At 43.3% G+C, this 16617-nt stretch overlaps 1 protein-coding gene across 1 annotated transcript; it reads left to right on the forward strand.

The window, feature by feature from the left end:
* The first annotated feature begins 101 nt into the window (after positions 1–101).
* Positions 102–5101, forward strand: LOC112570138. Its single transcript, XM_025248418.1, has 5 exons — positions 102–1321; positions 1571–1722; positions 1948–2090; positions 2480–3405; positions 3974–5101. Exons 2-5 carry the CDS (start codon positions 1590–1592, stop codon positions 4476–4478), a joined length of 1707 nt encoding a protein of 568 aa, XP_025104203.1. The 5' UTR covers positions 102–1321; positions 1571–1589; the 3' UTR covers positions 4479–5101.
* The last annotated feature ends 11516 nt before the right edge of the window (positions 5102–16617 follow it).

Below are 16617 nucleotides of genomic sequence, written 5' to 3' on the forward strand. Positions count from 1 at the left end.
AAGTCGAGTATTTTTTTTTTCTTTAAAGTGTTGTGGGGTGGACGGAGGGAGGAAGTAGTGACAGGAAAAGATGGTAAATAATACAATAAATACGATATTACATTATATTACAACACTATATAATACAACAACTACAATAAACAAAGCAACTATATTCCTGTACATTACAGCACAATATAATCATGTACACCAAATACAATAAAGACATTAGGATGAGGTACATAACAACAAATGCATGACAACACGTCACTGTACAACAGATTACATTACAATACTTTATAATGCAATCCATTATAAGAAGTACAATACAATGTAATACAATGCAGTAAATACAATTTAAAAAATTCACAATAAAAGACATTACAATAACATTCTATGCAATGCTATGCGATACATTACAATACAGCACATTACAAAACAATACAATAACCATAATAATCATAAAACCATGCTATACAATACAATATAATGCAGTAAATTATCATAAATGCTGTACAATATAATGTGTTAATTTATATAGTACAATGCAATAAATATATTATCATACAAGACAATTTTATTTATGCCGGAAGACGGACGGGGTTAAGATGAGAGGAGAGACAAAATATGTCCAAAGACAACCTGAGCGAAATGTCACTGGTCGCGAGGTCAAAGTTGACAGTCATTGCACATCTCGTCGATCATGTTTTCAGGGGACACTACAATTTATGCCCTTGCCTACAGACCTTTAAAAAAAGAGGAGAAAAACACTGGTATTAAAATTCGTGTCACAAACTCAGAAGCACAGGGCTGTGCGACTGAAGTTCATCACTCGTGAGCCTGTCTGTCTTTATGGCCATCCAGACAAGAGACGTCAGTGGCGGACAAGAACCTCACTGCGAGCGCCTGGCAACCAGGTTAGTGTTTCTCGGGTTTATAAAGAGCAGGACAGGGTGTAATAGGGCTGGCGACAAATCGTGTGACAATTTGAAGTCTGAGTTCTTGGATACACGACAGTGCCGACAGGCATGTGTTCAGGCGGGACAACGCGAGCAGAACGAAACCAGACGGCGTCTTTCACGCCTTTTTGGATGCACGAACCACTCTAACCTCTTTGCTTCAGAGTGAGATGGGACTGTCAAGGACGTTAATAATGTCTTGCCGCTGACTCATTTACTTACACGAACAACCACATCATATCCTTCAGGATATTTTCAGAAATGTTATCGAAATCTGAAACTGGGAATTGATCAACAATGCGACGAGACATGTCGGACAAGACGAGAGCCGCCATTGTTTCCTCCTAATTGACCTCAACACATGTAAGCCACAGAACGTGAAGGTACGTGAGTTGCATCCTTATAAACTGACAGTATATCTGACTATAAGAGCCAATAAATAGCCATTAATGATGAAGGATATAAATGTAAGGAGATGTTGAAAGTCATGTATAACTATAGAGACCTATAGGTTTCCACATTTCTTCGCACCACAGAAACTAGTGTCAATAGTGTCAATACTTCCTACATCACGTGAAGAATGAAGGCTGTAGTTTCCACATTTCCTTACTAGGACTTAATTCTGTCCTCAGTGTAACACTCAGGGTGGCCATGAGGATTTTCCATCGTTTGCGACGTGGTAACACTCGTTGTAGCTGGCGTTGCTGGTTTTTGGTGGCCGTGACTCTTGTGGGCGGAGATGACAAGCCATGGAATGGTCTTCCTTTCTGCGCTTCGGGGCTGGGTAAAGGGGTAGTTCTTAGACTAACCTGTACTCGACAGTAATGCATTGACTTACATGGGCTTGTTTATGATGTATTAACTTTAACGAGATGAAAATAAAAGTCAAATAAATGCTAAATAATTTTGTGTAACAGACACAGAACACTCGATCTAGATTCTCCTGCGACTTTTCGGTTCCCCATGAGAATGAGGAGATTCGAACTCATTGGATTATATTGTACCTCAGGAATATGTGAGCAGCAATGGACGAAAGTTTACGAGAACGACCACCATGGCGACCAGGTATCGGGGAGTCTGTCGGCGCTGAGGACCGCCATCATCAGGGGATCCGTGGTACGGACATCCTTGAGCCGTGTGGACGGCGCTGAGGTAAGGACTCTGCTTCCCGGCCCATCCCAATGTTCTTCAATGTTCTTCATCCAATATTTTAGTACGACATGGGTGGGAACGAAGCAGGGTAGAGGAGTAGTAAAGCGTTGTAACTAGTAACTTAAGACAAGTGCTTGTCAAGAGCTCTTCCTAAGTACACTTGTTTCTATTTTGTTGCATTTCTTCATGGGGATGCCTGTAGCGACTTTTTGTTTTTGTAAAGGAATAACGTTTCATGTCCCCTATTCACCTTCTTCTCCCCTTCCACACCTATTCCATTGTACGACGTAAGTTTTTATCCAAATTTTGGAAGGAACTCGACACTGCAGGAACCCAGTGACCTTAAAATCTTTCGCCATTTATTGGTTTCCTGCTTGGTCTTTGAGCAGGACGGGAGTTTTGTGGTCGTGGAGGCAGACAACGCAGTAGTGGTGGGAGACCACGTCTGCGTGCAGACCTTGCCGGTTCTGAACTACTTCCCCTGCCCTCTTCCTGGCCAGGACAAGGGCGAGTGCCTGTGGGAGGTGCTGGCCTGTACGACGTCACACGCTCATGCGCTGGGGGTAAGTGTGGGCGGAGCCAGGATCGTGATCAGCAGGCACTTCAAGGTATCGGTGGCCTGGTTTACCAAATCCTGGACCGTCTGCAACTCTGGTGGAGGTCATTGCCCTCGCGACGAAGAAGACGTGGAAGGGTCAGCTTTCAGCGACCCCTTGTGGCCCGTGTATGCGCATTACGTCACGGGGGAGCCAACCGCAGGAAGGAACATCTCTCTCCTCCTTCAAGCAGTGGGGATGGGACGGGAAGTGCGCGCAGTCATGCGTGACCGAGGATACGCTTTCTCCCTTCACGGCGTTCGCTGGAGTGTGACCGACAGATGGGTCGCCGGTCACAGCGTGCTGCACGTGGGCCAGCACCGCAACGGCTTCCACGTGACCCTCCTGGAGGACACACCTTATCGGTGGTTGTCGTCGTGGAGCACGACGGGAAAGCGGTATAACTCCCGCTGGGCGCTGGGTGGACTGGTCAGTCGGGGCTCCAACGTGGACCATGCAGCGCTGGACTGGGTGGCGGATCCCTGCTGGCGTCACGTGTACACCAACGGTCCAAAGGGTCAGTGGGTGCGTGGCTCTCTGGATGAGCTGCTGGCGTCCGTTAGAAACGGTCACCGCGTCAGGGTCGTCGTGGGCAGCTTGGCGGCGGAGGCTGACGTCGTGCGCGTCAGGGGAGGCCACCTCGCTGCACAGCTGCTGATGCAGTTGTCGCCTCTCTCGGAGGACAATGACGACCACATTCTCTTGCACGAGGATACCAGGCCAGTAGATCTTTGTAAGACTAGGATCGTCATGTACAAACAATCACGCCCACTTTGCAACATGCGTGCACGCACACACACAGACAATAAGACCCAGAGAAAATTAGCTTATCACAATTTGTTTCTGCCGGTTCTTTATGATCACTAGATATATGCGTTCAATTAAAATAGATTGATTAGTTTCAACACTATTAAACGATAAAACAGTCCCATTCTAATTATTAGGAATACGACAATAACAACATTATGAAGAAACAAAGAGAAAATCTCGGCACTAAGCCGTTATCATTAACAAGATTTCTACATAGCTTTAGACATAATGACATTCATTTTACAGACAAATTATCATCAAGCAAGATTACAGTTTTTATTTTTTTGTTAAGGACATAATTTCCAGTGTTAAGAAAACTGTTTTTCCACAGCAAAGCTATTTTAAAATCATGCGACTAGTCATTCTCACCGGTGACAAAACACACCTGCTCACGTTTATTTATGGGAGTAGAACGTGATCGAATACGGTCGATACAACGGCTAACGATTTGTTCATGATTGTTTGTACTGGAAGCAGATGGCGGTGGCGGATGGTACACACCACGGGCACGGTGACGCAGCACGAGCTGCTGGTGAGTAACCTCACGGCGCTGAGTGGCGCCACCTTCTCCGCTCTCGTCGCCTGGTACGTCGACGCTCGTCCTTGGGAGCGCGTGCTGCAGCAGCGGGCAGGGAGCTCGGTATCCGGCAACGCCAGTGACGTCACATCCGCCGTGCTTTCCAGCGCGAAACTGAGGCTGCGCCTGGCCCACGACGCGCGGAGCGAAGTGTTCGCGTCGGCGTCCAGCGTCCACGTGACCGGAAGTGGCTCTGAGGCTGTTGTCAGGGCGCAGGTGCTGCGTTACCTGGGCGACGAGGAGCACGGAGAGTCGGAGACGCGTTTCCAGACGATGATGACGTGGTGGATGCTGAACGTGGACACGACAGGCTTGGTGGCCGTGTCTGCCTGGTCGGTTAGTCACGAGGTGCAACTCTTTAATCTAACCTTGACTTCTGACACTGACTGGTTCGTGAACTTCTGAAATGTCTTTCCATGACCCCTCCAGAGAGGGTAGATATAGAGAGGCTGCACTCTGGTAGCATCACGTTTCGAAGGGAGGGAAGCAACTTTTCTTAACAAGTAAGGACAAAGGAGTGCAGCCTCTCTGTATCTACCCTCTCTGCCCACCCTCCATGGAAAAGAAAGTCGACAATTGTGTGTGTGCACTTTTCCCGACATCGCGCGGTTTGAAAGCTTCACAAACCGGATCTACTGCCTCCATATTTTCCTTGTCTGCTTGCTGTATAGAAACATGAAACAAAAAGATATCTGATGAGGTCTTTACATCCGAATCTCTTAAGCGATATGTAATTCCTGCTTGAAAGTACCACAAGCGTTTTGTGAATGTGTCTGTGTCCATTTAGTTAATAAACCCATGGTGAATGTACCATTGTTTAATTGGTATATAGGCCCCATGTGAATGTATCTGTGTCCAACTAGTATAATATAATGTGAAAGGGCCTTTGTCTAAGTGGTATATAGGCTTTTTATAAATGTGCTTGTGTCTACTTGATATACCGGTCCTTAAATACTATCCTCAGTCTCAGCTATGTACGAGACTTCCTCCTCATTTTCTCCTAGACTTCCATTTTCTTTGTTGCCATTCTCGTTGTGGGTGTTGTTGCTGTTATTTTTTTGACATTGAAGACAGCGATGTTATCGATGAGTTTGAACGGAAGCGAGTGAGATGTTGGTTGCAGTCACAACTCAAGGAGTGATCAATCCAAAGAAACCTGTGTAAGAAGGAACCTGCGTGGCCACCAACCAATTCGATTTTAAGGTCGCCATTTCATCTTAACTTTGATTACCGTGGATGATGATGACGACGATGATGATGATGGTTGTACGTGGCACTGTCACCATACTCATAGGACACTAAAAGCCTGTTCTGAGGGGAATTGATTGATTAATTAATCTCTTTCACGACCCTTATCCTACAGAGAAGGATAGACAAAATAATAATAAGTTCAATACCATTCTATCATTGTGTTTGCGAGTGTCACCACGCATGAATATTCATGCGTACTTACATAAGACACACACACACTTTCTCTAAAAAAAAGAAAAGAGGATACAGAAAATCGTGTTCCTAAACCCTTGAATTCTTCCATTTTCTCAAATTCAGGATGGATTTTTAAATCACAATTTTATAATCGCGCCTGAATTTAGCAACATGCATGTTCTTGGAGCCACGTGTCCGAGATAACAGCTACAGAGATAAGTTCCAGACCCCCCAAAGAGAATATCAATTAATCCTTACTCTGCCTCGCCTGTGTACACCAGTAAAACCTGATACCTCGTGGGCGTAGTTACACCCGCCTGACGTCACTGTAGCTAAGGGTACGTGCTGGGTTGTGTTAAAATAATTCAAGGTTTTTCCCTCCTCATGAGAGATTCTATTCTTTGCGAGCCTTGTGAATGAAACATAACAAGTTGTTGACTCCCTTCACCCTTCCCCCCCAACACACGCACCGACACCCCCGCCCACCTACAGTTCTTTTATGTCTTGCAGAAACTCGGAAACGTTATTCCATATTCCTTAACTCCACCCCACCTACCCCGACGCACAAACAAACAGATGGCGGAAAGAAGGAGGGAATTCCCCCGACTGCTGACGTCAGTAGGTTAGTTCACGCAGGTCGCGCGCACAGTCTCGCGTTCAGCTGCATGGCTGCACTAAGCTTTGCCTGCTCGTTGTTCCTCGCGTGAACGTCGATTAACAAGGGCGGGAGGGTCGACTGGAGAAAACAGCCCGAGATGACACGTGACTGACGTGAGACGGTTTAGAAAGAATAACGTTGACGAACCTCACAGTCTCGACTAGCCACGCGCGGACGTCATACGCGGGGCCCTTTGACGTCAGTGTGAATTTGTAACGTTCGCTCGCCCGAGACACAAATACCTTATTTATGACGTATCTAACGGGGGGGTGTGATGTTGTCACCGTGCACCCGGCGTGGGCAAGCTGAACTAATGAATGCAGGGAGTGAGCATATTAATTACAGACCACGTGCACGCGTTTATCACGTGATTCATGAAATACTACCTTCACTGAAATACTGCAGCTTGAGGTGAATGAAAAATCGTCATCTGTTTTGATAAATTCGTTGAAGTTCGTACTTCCCCCTCCTCCACATCACAGCATCTGCAAATGAATATTTATTCCAGGTTCGTCTCTTGTTTTCGTTTAACAATATTGACTCTTAGTGTTGAGGACTGTTGAAAGGGTTTGAGTGAGGGACGAAAAATAGTGTGTTTGTTTGCTTGTGTGTATGTATGAAAAGGGAAGGGCTAGAGTTTAAAAGTTCTGTTTAAGTGTGCCTGCTGACATGACAACAGCAAGGCCAGCAGCAATATTAATAACAGCAGACAAACAAAAACAAGGCATGACTCATACATGCGTGCTCGCAGCTCGTTATAATATTGTGCTGATGGCGCAGTGTTGCCAACTGTTTTGTAAAAGACAGGAAGCAGACCCACTGCGTGTTTCTGTGGAAAGTTATCGACAATAGTCGCTTACGAAAGAGAGAAGTTGATTTTCTTCCCGGACATTGAAATTTTGGGGTGCGTTTTGTGCGACGTTTCCATCGAAAACGGGTACGGGTAGCAGACTATAGCTAGAGAAACAGTTCACAGGTTCGCTACCCGTATGGCTGAGGGTTACCACAGCTGACAATGGGTATTGTCTGATCCCCACCCTCCGTCCTTCCCTTCAGTGGCTTGAGGATGGCACAGCTACGAGGGAGAGAAGATGATTAACATGTTCACAAAATGGCTGACCCCGAGAACAGTGCTGTCTTCAACACATCGTCTCCCTCGCCCTTTTCTCTCTCCCCCCCGAAAAAAAAAATACAAAAAATTCAAACGGTTAGGAAATTAATTTTTATCCCCTTCCCTTTACCTCCTGTCATAAAAGTATAAAAAGAGTCCGAAAATTCTATCACCCACACACTGTCTCACTCACGGAAGTGAAGTGGATACGCTGCTTGGCGTGCAGCAGGATGAGTGCTCACTGACCCATGCGAACTACAGTAGACGACTACCTATGTTATATATATTTTTTGCTATCCGACCCTTTCGTCCGTCCACCAATCCCCGTCACTCGCATCGCTTCCCATTCCTTCCTCTTAAAAACACTTTGTTGCCAGCCAAGCCCTTCCCTCCATTTGCATCCTACGTGCTGAGCGTCAGTCCTCTCGCGAGGTAAAAACAGACTTTCCTAATATAGACATGGCCACCACCTCCCTTACCTACCTCCCCCCAACCACCACTCTTTCTCCCCTTGTCACGATCTTTGTTTCCCCGTCTTGTGCATGAGTGAGTGCACTGCATGTATGTGCATGGGTTGTGGGTAAGTCCTCGTCGATTGTATTTGCTCGGGAAAACATTGAGCAAAGCTACAATAGTAGTTTCCAGCGTTTAAAAAATTTTTTGTTTCGCACGGGTTTGGGTATGATTTAACAGAAATCTCTCTCTCACACACACGCGCACACAGGGGAAAAAAGAGAATGAGAGAACATGGATTGACAAACTAACGAACAAACAGTAAACTGTGCTAATAAAAAAAAAACCTACTAAGTTATTATCGCTTACTCGGGAGCGGCGTAGCAATGTTTGTTTATCGTAATTTTGTGATTTTGTTGATTGTCACGAAACAAGTACAAAAACAAAAACGAAAAAAAAAGCAAAAAAAAAAAAAAAAAAAAAAAAAAAAAAGCAGGAAAACTTGAGTGCAATTAGCTCCTCACCACTCCTCTGCTGATGTGTTCTTATCGACATCCCCGAGTCCCTGGCGACATCAGCATTGCTGACTGTATCGATTGTCCACCTCATCGATTGTTTTCCACTTTGTTTTGTGATTCGGAACATTTCTTACCTAAGCAGGCTTGGTGGGATTTCTTAGAACTAGAAACTGCTGCTGATAAACAAAGGGAAATTTTAAAAAATATTTTGTGAATGGCGGGGCCAGTAGAACATTGGATCAATGTGTTTCAGCATGTCCTTTTACTATTCCCCTCACCCTCCTCCCAAACTGATGTTCAGATCAGACTAAAGGGCATATCTCGTTGATAAGCAAAAGTTTTTAGGTTCGACCACCTCGCTCAAGGAATGATTTAGTTCTTCTGTATCTAACGCAAGTCTTTTCGTGCCTTACAAGAAAATTGGTGTAAGATAAAAAAAAAACCAAAACTTAACACGATCTTAGCAAAGCAAGTACCGGAATAAACCGAGCAAATCGCAAAAAAAAAAAAAAAAAAAAAAAAAATCTGATAGAGAATTAATCTTTCTTCACGGACTTCTTATCTTTTCTCTCTCTCTCTCCTGGTCACAATGTTTTCATCATTTAATTTCTACTTTCGTGAACCTTAGTTTTTTTCTCTCTTTTCTTCACTTCACCCCCTCACCTCCACTCAATCAGCACCCCCCCTCACACACACACCTCTGCAAAGTTTCAGCTTCCTATCTGTACAATATTTGAAATCCTAGTCCGGGTAAGGAAGACTTCCAACTATACGTTTACACAGTAAGTATTCCGGAAAATGCCTCGAAAGTAATATTTCATCCAGATAGTAAATATTTATGACCTTAGCTACATTGTTCTCTTTTGGGGACACGGGGAGTGTTGGGACTGTTTACCCCTCCCTCCTGTGATGTCGTCACCGCACTAGGGTGTGGGCTCAAAATGTTACTGAAGCATGACTTCAGGCCAACCAGCGAACCTTACAAGATCAGAAAAAAATCATCATCAATCTTCAAGACCCTTCTTACGCGAACACAGTTATTTGTCAAATGTGTTTGAGAAAAAAAAAAAAAAAAGAAAGATCGTAACAGCCATGCAAAAATCGTTTTTCAAACGAAGAGAGAAATTTCACAGCCTTTACTGAATCGTGCAGCTGCAGTCCATGGACAGATTTGAGGATTAGCTGATCCACAAAACTTTTGCAATCACGAAGTTGGGATTAAAAGTTGTGATGTCAGATCTTATGATATGAGAGACATGGACATGTTTTCTCCACGCAAGTAAGTTTATTCTTGAAAAAGAGTCCACAGGCATTTGAAGCACTTTTCTTACTCGAATTAAAGGAAATAAATGCACACAGGAAAGGGAGTAACCCCAATCAGCCATAGCCGGATGGATACGCTGGTAAAATATTCGAGGTCCTGCAAACGAGATGAGGAATCTGACCCGCCACGCAGCCTGCCATGACAACAGGCGGAAAAACCCAGCCTGGAAAACTTCAGTCCTTCAGGTTGTGTGTGTGTGCGCGTGCTTGCTCGCAAGCATGTGTTTGTGTGTGTGTGTGTGTGTGTGTGTGCATGTGTGTGTGTGCATGTGTGTGTCTGTGTGTCCGCGTTTACCTGACCAGCGTCACGGTTATCTCCAGGTGCCAGCGATTAGTCTTGTACTAAGTAAGACCCAACCTTGCCACTCGTCCACTCGTTCCTCCTTCTGTAGAGAGATAAAGAGAAGAAAGAAAAGCTCCAGGTAAAGTGGAATGTCATCTTTAAGGAAATGAAAGACAGAAAAAAGTCCCAATATAAATCAAAGATACAAACGTGCAAACACTTGCCTTTGAAGGCTCAAAGTCAACTCCAACCACTAATAAAACCCTGAAATCACATGCAACAAAAATTTAACAACTCTAAATTCACCCAACATAACATCAGCATTAGACAGTTGCAAAATATATTTTTATTTCAAACTCCAATAAAATATTAACAAACTGAAGTCAGGAAGGAAACTGCAGTAGGACATTGTTCTGTTGGTTTTTTTTTAAAACAGGACATAACCTGCTTTACTGCAAAACTTCATGTCGGCTAAAGTTTCAGTTGATTTGTTTTCTGGGAAAGGACAATTGTTTCTCTCTGATGGTGCGACGGGAGACTGGCAGGTCTTTGTCAGGTCACGTGTCGCGCAGGCATCCCAGTCACCTCGCCCATCACAAAGGATGCTGTCGCAGGTGTGCGAAGAAGATTAGAGTCTGGGTTTTCCCCGGGGCGCGTGATGTCTGGGGCGGAGGGCGGAGGACATGGTCTGCAGCATCCCGGCGTCACTGACGTCACAAGATGGCCCGGTGATGTTGCAAACTGCCGCCAGTCACTGCATCCATGCGTGCACTAAGGTCCTTGATCACGCCAAGACCTGCGATAATTAATAAATGATAAAGCAAACAGCAACAGCAAAAAAGATCAGGACTGAGCATTTATCATCATCTTTACTTTTGTTTATTTTTTTTTTCTTTCTTCACTTGTTCTTTCCTTTTTTTTTTTTTTGGTCTCATCCAGAGCGTTAATTCTTCTCTTTTTCCACTTTCCTCTTCCAAAGTTCTCTCGCAATCGCCAATGACAAATGGAAAAGAAAACAAGCATTGATATCAAACTTCGACGAAGCTCACCTGGGTGGCTGGGTTTTTCCGCGCTAATCAATAGCTGCTGACTATGACACTAACTTTAGTGCTGGTGTACTAGCTGGCGACTGAGGCAACGGACAAAGACCCCGCAGTGCCGAGAGTGCTTTGTTGTCAGGGTGGTTACACGGGTACAGTGATATACTGGAAATACCCCGCTTGTGTACCCCGATGAGCTTTGGACTTTTGCTGACGGCATGTCACAAATGAGGAGCAGATGTCGATTTACGGCGCTGGCTTCAGAAATCAAAACACTTGCCATTTCTTTCTCTCTTTCTTTTTTTTTTTTGTTTGTTTTGTTTTGTTTTATCTTTCTGTTTTGTTTTGTTTTATCTTTCTGTTTTTGTTTTGTTTTGTTTTTTTGGCCTAAATGCTGAATCGGATAATGTAATGATTTTTGTAAATGAAGCTATCTACAATATTTTGAAAAATTATTTTAAAAATAATTAAATACACACAAAAGAGGCCACAAACATTTGAAGCACTTTTTCTACGCGAATTAAACGAAATAAATGTACCCCAATCAGCTATAGCCGGGTGGATACGCTGGTAAATAAAACTGTAAATTCATTTATATTAAAGAAAGTTATATTGCATTTTTTAAACACTGTCAGATTTGTGAACGATTGTTGGATCTGCTATATCAAGATTTATTGAGTGTGTGTAGTGTGAGTGAAGCACTTTAGTGTGTACTCCAGGAGATACGATTATAGACTGTAATAAAAGTGTATTTCAACACGTGTACAATATATAACCTCTGCCTTTGCCCCAGGCCGGTGACTCAAGGAGGTCAAAGATTAGGCAATCGTTCAGTCGGGTACAAGAAGGGAATGAGGTTAATGTCATCCCACTTGGTTGCAAAACATGTGCAGACCTCTTGTGCCACACATACACTATATAGATATATAGCGAATTTCACGATAAGCTCACATTAATATAAAACAGATCTTTAAAGAGAAATACAAATTATTCTTAGTGATAATAAATTTTTTTTTTAAAAAAAGCTTAGCAGTCTTTGCTCAGGAAGGAAGGAGACTGAGTAGTTTGATAGCCGTGTGGTGTGAGGTTCATGTGATATCATAGGTTTATACAGGCTCGTGGTTCTGGGTGAGTCATTGTTGCCTCACACCTGATGTTTTTCCCCAAACAACTGGTGTATTTCTAAACTCCTGTCATGCGTTGTCCTTGTTTGTGGATGACAACAGATGCTATTGTAGGCATTGTTTCATTTCGTCTGTAAATTTTCTCTTTCCTTCCTGCTTTCTTTCTTTTTTCAAAGAAATAAAATGCGGTCTGTGTTTTCATCAACAAAACTATACTTCAAAGGGTTTTTTTTGTAGGTATGTTTGTCTGCAGAGAGAAATGTTCTCCCTTCTGTCTGTCACCCTTTCTTCTGTCTCTGTGTGCGCGTGTCTGTCTGCATGTCTGTCTGTCCGGTTTGGTTTTTCTCTGTATTGCTAACGGCAGAGGTGAACAGGTCAGAAACAACATCCTCCATGTCTGACTGTATTTCCAATGAAGTGCAGTGTGCTAAGACACCTGACGATGAATCACGCTAAACGACTGATCATGGCTGGATGTAAGCAGCCTTGTGGATACTGTATATCTAATGCAATGAAGAGACTGCTGCGAAATAATACAAGGAAGAAGTTCAGTGTCACTGAGATGCTCGGCTATGTACATATGTGAACAGCTGCACCAGCATCCGTGTCACTGACACGACCAGCTGCGCACGTTTGTGTACAGGTGAAGTACAGCATTGACAATGTGCGTGGTCTGAGCTGCTTTCACAGACTCCACTCCTCATGGGAAAGCGGATAGCCGAGTGGCTAGAGCGCTGGATCCGAACGGAGAGGGAGCAGGTTCAATTCCCACAGAGCAGCAAAAAAAAAAAAAACAAAACAAAAAAAACAAAAAACAAAAAAAAAAACAAAACAAAAAATAAAACAAAAAACAAACCAAAAAAAAACAAACTTCCCCCCAGTCCATGCAGCTGGTGGGAATGGACTCCATAGAGGGTTGGGGAAGGTAAGCCAGGGAGAGAGAGGAGATGGGCACCGCCCTTACCTAAAACTCAAGAAAAGTAAGGTCTCCAACACCTCATTCCCCAACGACCTGAAAAGTTTATTGGATGACCTGTACCTTACTATCCTATCAGTGGACGAGACCGCTTAAGCCTGAAACATGCAAACAGACAAGGAAAAGGAAATTACAAAAAAATTAAAAAATAGAAAATGCACAAAAGACTTGCGTTTATTTTATTCATGACTCAATTGTTCGTTGGGTTCGATAACTTTCCGAATTATGAAAACATTTCCGTGCGTTCGTACTTGCTTGGGTGCTGGGAGATAATCTAAGCGCTCACGAAAGCCATCTGAAGTTATAAAGTGGTAAGTACATTGACAATATTGACATTCAGCCGGGCATGATGACATGGACACATGTGCCAATGTCCTCAACACTTGGATCCATACCTGTGAGCCTGCCTCACCTCCACACACTCCCTTCATCCTTTCAAAACATCATTCTTCTCTCGACACACATAGTGCTAGCAGCCTGGCGTAAATAGGATTTATTGATCACATTGACATCAGTCAGCACGAACTCCGAGGGCACACAGGTCACACAGAGAGCGGATAGTTGAAGAAAGTTGTGTTTTATATGTTACATAGTCTTGATGATAAAACAAAACAAAGTCATGCAGGAGACAAATGGTCATGAGGGAGAAAAATAAGTACAGAACAAGGCCCCGAAAAAGCATAAATCTTGCTCATAAAATATTGTCTCACTAACGAGGGGAATGAAACGGGACCATTTTCCCGAATAAACCCCTTCGTAAAATGACAATAAGAGGGTTTGGAAGAAGGATGCAAAGAATAAGCGGGACGCGAGGAATAAATAGTTAGACGCAAAATGAAAAAAAGGAAAGGGCAGATGCATACTCTTTCCCCCCTTTTTTTCTCAACACCAGCTCACCGGCCGGGTAACAGAAACAACGAATAGCAACATTGATACACCCGGAACTCCTTCCACACCACCACCCAGTCGCTGGAAGTCGGAGCTTTGCTTACTTCCGGCTGGTAGCTTTGGTGGTGCGAAACGTCCTTTGGATTTTGTAGGTTTGTAATAACACAATGGCAGGTGTTGACACCATGCATGGGGTCTCGGTTACTGGTTTCATGAGCGGAAAAAGAAACTGCCTCAGACCGAAACTTCTCTTGTCATTATTAAAGAAAACCCGGGTAGCTTGACTTCTTATTGTGCTTGATATAGTGTTGTCAGTTGTAGAACTTTCAAGGCAAATATTTGCGTTCCTCAGAGAGTAGAGGAATAGCATTTTATTTTTAAACGACTTCTGCAGTCATATAACTCTCCTCAAAAATAAAACAAAGCAAAAAAAAAAAAAAAAAATAACCAACAAAAAAACAAAAACAAAAACAAAACCAAAAACAAAACAAAAAACAAAAACAAACAAATAACCAAGAAACCAAAACTAAGGCGTATATTGCACGGTAACTCATTTTTACGTTTCACGGTGTCGTCTGCAATCAATGGATGTTTCAATACGTCATTACCCATTCTAATTTTAAAACGAAATTACTTCCAGCCCTCTTGATGTAACTGTCAGAAAAACGTGTCACATGGCTCACGGAGGTGACAGGAGGCGCCATACTTTTGATGACGTCAATAACCTCGCTGTCACCTGTTTGTTTGCCTGTCGTGACTGTCTGACGTTTCTAGATGTTCAAGGCGATGGCACGAGGGAGGAGCCACTCTGTCGGCTACACTTGCATGTATTCTTACGAGGTCTGCCTAAAAAGCAAGCTGGAAGAGGTGTGTGTGTGTCGGAAGGAAATCAAGAGGACCGTTTATAGGACCAAGTCTCGGCACTCGACTTCGCGGTCCATCTTCATTTCTTCCGTCTTTTCCTACCCACGGGGCAACGATGGGAGACCAAGGACAGGCCTTCATTGTCCCTCTACGTATAAAGCGGTATCCAGATCCCACGAATGTTTATTTACGCAGTGGATGTTATTAATCACTGGCAAAGATACCCTGGATTACAGCAGCATCAAACGATACTCGCGGGGTCTGGCTACCGGTGACAAGACGCTTGCTCTTGATTTTCCCATGTGACCCTAGAGTAGTGACCTACCCCTGCTTCATGACTACGGCTTCCACAGCTAGCTTTCTTACGGATCGCTATCACGAAAATGATCCTCGCAATGAATGAAGGACGAAAAGACTGATGTTTTGATGATTTGTATCTACTCGACCTATTGACCAGCGTGAACCCTAACCTTCGTATCTTGTTTTTTATCATCATCCAAAATCAAAGCAGCATCCTTGAAAAACTAAAATTTATGTTTTTTCTTTCAGGAAAATGTCACTAGCTGATTTATTTTTGTTGACAGTTGGTCTAAGTTTAGAATGCTATTTTCTGCATCCCTGGTTTGGCCAGTTTCATTATCACTGCATCACTTTCTCCTTGATCTCCGGGCGTTCTAAGAAACACTCCGGATATTACAGGGTAAGACAGAGATCTCCCAACGACGATTGGCTGGAATTGTAGGGGCGGACACACAAGAAACACAGCCGCAAGAAAAAGAATTTCCGTCCTGTTCTTCTCGCCATTTCATCTGATATTCAAGTCAAAATTAACCTGTAATCTTTGGCTACGAAAACAATGCATTGCTAAACACTACGCAGATGGAACTATAAACGAAAATAGGATGGAAAGAATTCTTTCTGATGACAGATAAATATATTAACGCATATTAACATCCGCATGGAAAACACTAATGGGATGATAAAACGCTCAAAGAGACAGTCCTGAAGGCAGGTTTCGGAGAACAAATCCTTCAGGACAGACGAGTTACAGCAGTTGGAAGAACAGATTGCTGCAGCAGGAGAAAGAACCATCGCTTCAAAACAATTTAGAACTTTAAGCAAAGACTGCATCCTACCAGAAAACTCTCATCCAAGCAGCAAGTAACATCTGGAAAAAGGACTAACGCTCGTTCCTCAAAACCGGACCTCCAAACTAAGTAATGATAAGTATAACTTTCAAAGCAAAGGGAAACTTTCTGAAGAGAAACAAATCTTCAGGAAAGAGAATATCAATGAGTTTTAAAGAAAATGCGCCATCTTCAACTTCGTTTTTGATGTTGTTGGATTGAGTATTAACCTAGATACAAGCGAATTTTTGGTTTGAGTTAGGCCTTGGGAGACTGCGTGAGTAAGAGAATATCTTCGTTAAACTATTACAACATATTAGTAAAACATAAAATGATTTGAACCTACTACATAACCCAGTGTGTTGGCGGATTGGTTTCCTTTCTCTAGTACCGAAACCATCTTTTCTCAGTAATGTCACAGAAAATGGCAGTCAGTGATTTGTTTTGCCTGTTAGACAAAATTCAAGAATAGACAAAGTATTCGCACAGTGGACAAAGGAAGAAGCAAAAACACGAGAGGCTGTACCCTCTGAATTCTTCACCAAGGGCGATGTTTCTCTGAAACAACTCAAAGCAAGTTTTATTTTCGCTTCATTATATGATTTGCTTTCACGAACTGTCAGTATCGTTAATGTATTCTCCTGGACCACTTTTGTTGCGTCTGACTTATTATAATACATTTGCTCGTACAAAATACGTTAGATTCTAATGATAGTCCCGTACATAGTCATGGAGTTCTTGCAGTTTTAATGTA

This window comes from Pomacea canaliculata, linkage group LG8 (assembly GCF_003073045.1).
Source record: "Pomacea canaliculata isolate SZHN2017 linkage group LG8, ASM307304v1, whole genome shotgun sequence".
NCBI classification, from domain to species: Eukaryota; Metazoa; Mollusca; class Gastropoda; order Architaenioglossa; family Ampullariidae; genus Pomacea; species Pomacea canaliculata.